Genomic DNA, 7,595 nt, shown 5'->3' with positions numbered 1-7,595 from the left:
TCCACTCAGGTTGTACGGGATCAAATGCGCCAAGTGCAGCATAGGCTTCAGCAAGAACGACTTCGTGATGCGCGCCCGCTCTAAGGTGTACCACATCGAGTGTTTCCGCTGTGTAGCCTGCAGCCGACAGCTCATCCCGGGAGACGAATTCGCGCTGCGGGAGGATGGGCTTTTCTGCCGCGCGGATCACGACGTGGTGGAGAGGGCCAGCCTGGGAGCTGGAGACCCTCTAAGTCCCTTGCATCCAGCGCGGCCTCTGCAAATGGCAGGTACTCCTCCACCCAGAGGCCGAGAAAAGGCAGGCGGGGCTAAATCATAACCTTTCCTTCCTGCAATCTGGGGGTCACACGGTGGTTCAGAAAGTGGCCTGCAGTAAAAACCACACGCGCTCTTTGCCTTTCTAGCAAATTTCCATACACTCATCGTCTGCCTTGACGACACAACCACACATCTAAATGTCTGTCTATATACAGGTACACAGCATACCCTACTTGTGCACACATGTAGACACAAGCCCAAACTGTACTGTCAGCATTACTTTGGCCTCCAACCCATAGCTTACTGAAAATGGGCTTCAGCTCTCTGCCAGGTTTTCTCCTAGCTGCCGCCTAATTAAAGGGGCGGAGCCCTAGGTCTAGAGGAGTTTCCTCCCTAGCCCTGTGAAGGAAGACGCTTAAGCAGCCCCAAGGCATTTAGCTTCCCATGTCTTTTTTCCCCTCCTCTCCCCCTCCTTGAGACGTACTTTCCATTCCAAAAGCTTTGTAAAATTTATTTTTATGCTTTTGTCAAAAACAAAACAAAACAAAACAGTCCCTAAAAGATACAGTGTCAGTAACTGCAGGCTGTACTTGCAAGCACAGGGCTGTAACTTAAAACTGTCAACAGCCTAATCTGCAGTAATTGCCTTTTTAAAAGGAGCCTGCCTCTTTAAGCCATTCATTCTCCGTGATTTGGTGAAAATTTCATCTCCAAGCCTGTAGCTGTAGCTCTAAATTGACCCCATAGGTGTTTGGCCTGACCCCAGGGGGTCGTGGAAGGTGTGGGATTTGTACGGTGCAGATCAGAGGACCAGTTGCCCATAAAGGAAAGTGGAAACTTAAAGGTTGGCTAAAACCAAGCCGAGCAGACAGCAGAACATTGTTTCCTACCTGCCTTCCAGTCAGAAGCAGATCTCCATCCCTCCATCCCCGTTTAATATTAAGTCATCAGCCCCTACCAAATACCAGAGGTGAGGAAACGACAGCTTGTCCCCAACCCCCATTCACCCCTTCTAGCCGCTCTGAGAATTCTTTCCTGAGTGATTTCTAACTAGCAGACAAGGGGTAAAGCCAAGGGTGGGAAACAGCAGAGGAGGCCGAAATATTGGGAGGGAAGGGAAGGACAGTCTCCAGTCATCGTTTATCTCAAGCTCAGACAGTTCAACAGAGTTTTAGTTTTCCTTTGCTTGGGGTCAGCGGGTCTCAGGAACATCCCACATTGTTGATTTAGTACCAAGACAGACTGAGGACCATTCGGGTAGTTGGAATCCAGCATGTCTTTAGCTTCTAAATATGACTATCCCCTGGAACTGAAGTTCAAGGCTTTCTGGCAGAATTATCTGACTTTCGGTCGCAGACTTCCCGGCCCTGTCGTGTCTCTAGCTGTCACTGGGGTGTTCTGCGTTCTATTTTCAGGTACCCTCTATGACTTTTACCCAGAAGGGAAAGCCGAGTCTGGTGGTGGGGGTGCTCGGTATCATCTGTGACCTTCTTCTGGTTATGAGGAAAGGGGAGGAGGGAGAGAACTTACTAAAGAAAAAAAAATGTCTCTGGTGCGGGTGGAGAAACAGCCCGAGATAGACTTCCTTTGGCTAATTCTATAGTGAATGAGTAGGGGCAGGGGCCCCGCATCTCTTCTCTCTCCCACTACTCTCTGGATTGTCTTCTATTGACTAAGGAGCAAGATCTCCTCTTCCTCCTTATTCCCCCTCTGCAGTTTCCAAGAGATGTGCTGAGCCAGGGCTGGGTGGGGAATGGAGTGGGCTGGTGGCAGCGGGAGTGGCCTTGCGTGCTCACGGAGTCCCTTTGCCCCACAGCCGAGCCCATCTCCGCTAGGCAGCCAGCTCTGCGGCCGCACGTCCACAAGCAGCCGGAGAAGACCACCCGAGTGCGGACTGTGCTCAACGAAAAACAGCTGCACACCTTGCGGACCTGCTATGCTGCCAACCCTCGGCCAGATGCGCTCATGAAGGAGCAACTCGTGGAGATGACCGGCCTCAGTCCTCGAGTCATCCGAGTGTGGTTTCAAAACAAGCGGTGCAAGGACAAGAAACGCAGCATCATGATGAAGCAGCTCCAGCAGCAGCAACCCAACGACAAAACTGTGAGTAGCCCCCCCCCCCCCAGGCCAAGCAAGGAAGGGATGGTACTCACTCCCTTGGAAGACCTATGCTAGTAGGCATCCCTATGAACTGGTGGATTGGTACTCTGTGGAGCACCAGCAGGAGCCCAAACAAGGAGGTCCTCTCAGGTCACCTAAAGCCAGGTGTATAGTGCTTACTGTCTACAAAAGGGCTGAGATTTGGCTGGTTAGTGTGTGTGTGTGGGGGGGGGGTAAAATAAAAAAAAAAAAAGAAACTGCAGATGTCTGAGCAGTGCCCCCATCCATTGCTGGTTCCAAAAGGGATCATGGCCTTTAGTGTCATCTGCACTTAGAACCTAAGGGACCTAGTGGCTCCCTCCCAGGGCAGGTGGCAGTGAGGTCTCGAACTCAGATTTTGCAAGTTATCATTAGAGTTGTCCAAATTGTGAAGGACAACATCTTGAGTGCTGATCTAGAACATGGTTCAATGTACTTCCATCCAGCATTCTGGTCCCAGACCAACTCTTGGTAGGACCTGCCACTGTTCTTACATTTGGGAGAGCCCTTCACTGTACCCATGCAGACAATTCACCCTTCCAGGTGAAACTCAAACCATCCTTCTTGCCTCTGGTTCTATTATGTTAGGCAACAAGCCCTTCCTCCCCCTCCCACACATCTTGCTTAAGTTAACGTAAAGGATTTCTTTCTCCTCTCCTTTACTTTTTTTTTTTAACTACTTCAGCCCTAATTTTAAATGCCATAAAACAAAACAAAACAAAACAAAAAAAAACGTTATCATTAAACTTGGCAGGCAGACCAAGACTGAGCAAGGGTACTTTCTAAGTTACTGTACAATAGCACAGAAGTAGCCAGACCCAGAAATCTTGGGGGTGGGGTGGGTCTGATTCTGCAAAGAAGAGTGCTTGGGGGAAAATCTTCAGCTTACCCAAACTTCCTAGAAAACCAGCATCAGAAGGCTGAAGGGAGACCCTGACTGGACCTCAGTTTTCTCCTTGGAAGCTGTGGCCTCTTAAGGCAGATGGGAGGGGTTGGGGTAGGGGGTAAACTGTGAAGGTGAAGCAAAAGATGATAGTTGCAGCAGAATTGTTGTAATAAGATCTCAGTCAGTCCAATAATCCACTGCGCAGAAGTAGAAAAACAAAAGTGAACTCTAACTAATATCCATAGGTGCAGCAGATTAACTGAGTCAACACAGGGCAACTGTATAGATAAGATAAATACTTGGGTCTATTTACTTAGCACGTGCAGGCCATGAAGGGAGGGAGTTTGCTCATTAACATGTTGGGATGGGGGGTTATTCACAGAACATCCAGGGGATGACAGGAACTCCCATGGTGGCTGCTAGTCCGGAGAGACACGATGGTGGCTTACAGGCTAACCCAGTAGAGGTGCAAAGTTACCAGCCGCCCTGGAAAGTACTGAGTGACTTCGCCTTGCAAAGTGACATAGATCAGCCTGCTTTTCAGCAACTGGTAAGTGTCAGCTCCCAAACGGAGAAGACTGGATCCCCAACAGAAGGGAGACTCAGTTTTAACTGTAAAGCACTGAAAGGTGCCCTGGGTGGGGGTGGGGGGGCGAGGTGCTCCCAGGTACCAGGGTTGGGGAGAAAGCAGGAAGGAGAAGGGGAAAGGGGGAGGGAGGCAAATGGAAGAAAAGATCTCTTACAAATCTTTGTTTTAATATGAGACACCATAATATAACTATGTAGCATAGTGTGATCTTTCTACAAAGGAGGCATATCTTGTGGGTTGAGCTTCACGGTGCCTAAGTAGTTATGTGTACAGAGGTAAAAACAGTGGCAATGTCACACATTTTAGGCTGTTATAAATTACAAGGACTTCAGAGACCACCTTGGCATTTGGATCAGCAATCAGTAAGTTTATTTCTTTACCTGTATCTAGTGAATGATTCAAATAAAAGTGACTGTAATACACATCCAGTCTTATATTACATCCAGCAATATATTACAATGCTGTTATCTGTAAGCAGCAGGCTGTTGTCTGAACACAGTTTTCTTATATGTCAACAACAAGAGTGGTTATTTAAAAAGTTTGGTTGATATTTATTGTTGCTATGTTTCTTTTAAAACATATATTAATCTAAAGCATATGACTTTTAAAATATTTTTAAACAAATGAGTTTGAATGTGACATGATTGCATACAATGTGGCACATATACTAAAGGGAATATGAGCATTATCAGAGACAATGTATATTTAACTTGTGAAAGCATGTCTTAGCACTAAAGTATATAACACATCCACCCATAGCAGAGAATTAATTTCATTTTGCCTCTAAAAGGTTAAGATAAACAAAAAATTAACCATAGATCCCTTTTGATGTGGTACATATGCTTAAGGTTTTTTTCTTTTCCCTTAAAGTATGATCAACCCCATAGATACTGTTTTATTAAACACCAAGCTGTGTCCTAAAAAACACTCCTTTCTTTAGGAGCAAAGCTAATGCAGCAGTTAAGGATAGGTTTCCCTCACCCTATCCCCTATGCCCTGAGGACATTTGCTTTCTCATGTCAACAGTTATAAGGGTGATTGGCCAGAGGCAAGTGGTTAAAAGGGCTTGGTACCAGGCATGCACTCTCTCTCTCTCTCTCTCTCTCTCTCTCTCTCTCTCTCTCTCTCTCTCTCTCTCTCTCTCTCTCTCTCTCTCTGTGTGTGTGTGTGTGTGTGTGTGTGTGTGTGTGTGTAAATGGCCCAGTCTAGTGAGCAGGCAAATTTGGGAAGTCCTTTGACCTCTCAAGGGGAAGATTTAATAGGGTAGAAAAGGGATTCTGGAACCAAAGAAGAAGTTTTACTTTAAATAAAATGAATTGTCCACAGGAAGCATTATGTAGGTAAAATCTGAATAATAGAAAGGAGATAAGGAGAGGCTTGGTACCTCCTGAAACTTGAGAACAGTAAAGTGGAATCATAGGCAGGGCTGGGAGGTATAGTTATTGGGTGGTGGTGGGGGGACCCTGTATATATAATGAGATGATGAATGTGTAGGTCTCCTTGTGGAAAGAGGAAGAGGGGGCAGGCAATGAGAGCACACTGTGAATCCACTAAAGAGTTAATCATTGTTTCCCTGGAACCTGCCTTGAATTTCTGGCCTAGAGAACTTTCCTACTCCCAGGGCTATGTGTAGGCAGCAGGATAATTTTATTTCAAGCCTTCATGGGAGAGTTGTGATGCCATTTTACAGTGGGAAACACATTTGCTCTTAAATAATTTAATAGGACACAATGTTGGGAATTCAGCTTGGGTTAAAAGAGAGCTCTTTAGGAAGTTGGAGAAATGGAGTGAATGTCTTGCAAGTGCTTCTCCAGGGCTTCCTTTAAAGCCTGTTCAAATTCTATGGCAGGCATGGGTAGCTTTGTTGGTATGCCAGTTCTACTTACAGGAACTTATAGGCCTAGACACAATGTAATATTTTGTATCTCTCCTGACACTACTGAAGCCCCCTTTGCTTACTTCTCAACCTTCCACACAGGTCAATTTTTCAGAAGGAGGACCCGGCTCTAATTCCACTGGCAGTGAAGTAGCATCTATGTCCTCTCAGCTCTCAGACACACCCAACAGCATGGTAGCCAGTCCTATTGAGGCATGAGGAACGCTCATTCAGATGTTTTGTTTTGTTTTGTTTTGTTTTCTTCCCCTGTTGGAGAAAGTGGGAAATGACATTGAACTCCGAAATAAAAAGTATTTAACGACCCAGTCAATGGAAACTGAATCAAGAAACGAACGCTCCACAAAGTGCACGAAGTCTGTTCTAACGACAAGGTGATATGGTAGCAACACTGTGAAGACAATCATGGGATTTTACTAGAATTAAAAACAAACAAACAAACAAACAAAACCCTAAGCCCAACATATGCTATTCAATGACCTTAGGAGTACTAAAAAAGAAAAAGAAAAAAAAAAGAGAGAGAGAGAGACGTTTTTAAAACGTAGAGGATTTATATTCAAGGATCTCAAAAAATGCGCATTTTCATTTCACTGCACATCTAGAGGAAGAGCAGAAATAGAGAATTTCCTAGTCCATCCTATTCTGAATGGTGCTGTTTCTATATTGGACATTGCCTTGCCAAACAGGAGCTCTGGCATAGAGTGGAAGAAACCGGCCTCAGTGGCTTGAAAGAGTCCTTTCAGGAAGGCGGAGCTGCATTGGTTTGCAATGTTTTTAGTTGACTTTGACAAGGGGTGAAGTGAAATTCTGGGTCTCTTGAGCATGCCCTGTAGCTGGTTTCTCTTTTACGTTTGCCTCTTCTCCATCCTTTTCTTTCCTTTTCTTTATTTCTCGTTACATTTTTTTTTGAGATCCATCCTCTATCAAGAAGTCTGAAGCGACTTTAAAGGTTTTTGAATTTATATTTAAAAACCAACTTATAAAGCATTGCAACAAGGTTACCTCTATTTTGCCACAAGCGTCTCGGGATTGTGTTTGACTCGTGTCTGTCCAAGAACTTTTCCCCCAAAGATGTGTATAGTTATTGGTTAAAATGACTGTTTTCACTCTTTCTGGAAATAAAGAGGAAAAAAGGAAACTTTTTTTTGTTTGCTCTTGCATTGCAAAAATTATAAAGTAATTTATTATTTATTGTCAGGAGACTTGCCACTTTTCATGTCATTTGACTTTTTTTTGTTTGCTGAAGTAAAAAAAAAGATAAAGGTTGTACCGTGGTCTTTGAATTATATGTCTAATTTTATGTGTTTTGTCTTTTTTTTTCTTTAAATATTATGTGAAATCAAAGCGCCATATGTAGAATTATATCTTCAGGACTATTTCACTAATAAACGTTTGGCATAGATAATTAAATAAACGCAATGATTCAGGGTCCCTCTTTTATATGTTTATTAGCAAGCCTTTGACATGTTTGAAATGAAGGATTTGCTTGCGAATTGGGATAAAAACGACATACAGTAGACTAGGTGTGATATTGTGTTGCAAGTAATTCAGGTCGGGTTTGCAAGTTTCGATTTCAATAGTTGGATGAAAGCTGGTTGGAAGAGGACTTTTAGCTCTCAGCTATGATAATGTTACGGTTTGTTTTTTTGTTTGTTGTTTTTTTTAAAGGAGATGCTGTTTTCTCTTCTGTGTCCTTTCTCCTCCCCACCGTCTTTCCCTTCTACCCCCACCCCTACATCTATCCCAAAAGGAAGAAGGTCTCTGAGAATGGGTTTTGATTGAAATCGCTATTTTCTTAACGCCAAGTGCTCTGTACCAAAGTCACAGCT

At 44.3% G+C, this 7,595-nt stretch overlaps 1 protein-coding gene across 2 annotated transcripts in view; it reads left to right on the top strand.

The window, feature by feature from the left end:
* Positions 1-7,193, top strand: part of Isl1 (ISL LIM homeobox 1) — an 11,382-nt gene extending 4,189 nt beyond the window's left edge. The window contains exons 3-7 of one of the 2 annotated variants that reach the window (XM_031360345.1): positions 10-269; positions 2,075-2,361; positions 3,666-3,833; positions 4,179-4,234; positions 5,851-7,193. In XM_031360345.1, the coding sequence (XP_031216205.1) occupies positions 10-269; positions 2,075-2,361; positions 3,666-3,833; positions 4,179-4,234; positions 5,851-5,902 (823 nt within the window). In that variant the 3' untranslated portion in view covers positions 5,903-7,193. The remainder of the gene's footprint in view (positions 1-9; positions 270-2,074; positions 2,362-3,665; positions 3,834-4,178; positions 4,235-5,850) is intronic. The other variant, XM_031360344.1, reaches the window with a different exon arrangement.
* Positions 7,194-7,595: the final 402 nt, after the last annotated feature.

Source organism: Mastomys coucha, unplaced genomic scaffold (genome assembly GCF_008632895.1).
Source record: "Mastomys coucha isolate ucsf_1 unplaced genomic scaffold, UCSF_Mcou_1 pScaffold8, whole genome shotgun sequence".
In the NCBI taxonomy this organism is placed as follows: domain Eukaryota; kingdom Metazoa; phylum Chordata; class Mammalia; order Rodentia; family Muridae; genus Mastomys; species Mastomys coucha.
This window is presented reverse-complemented; position numbering and strand designations above follow the sequence as displayed.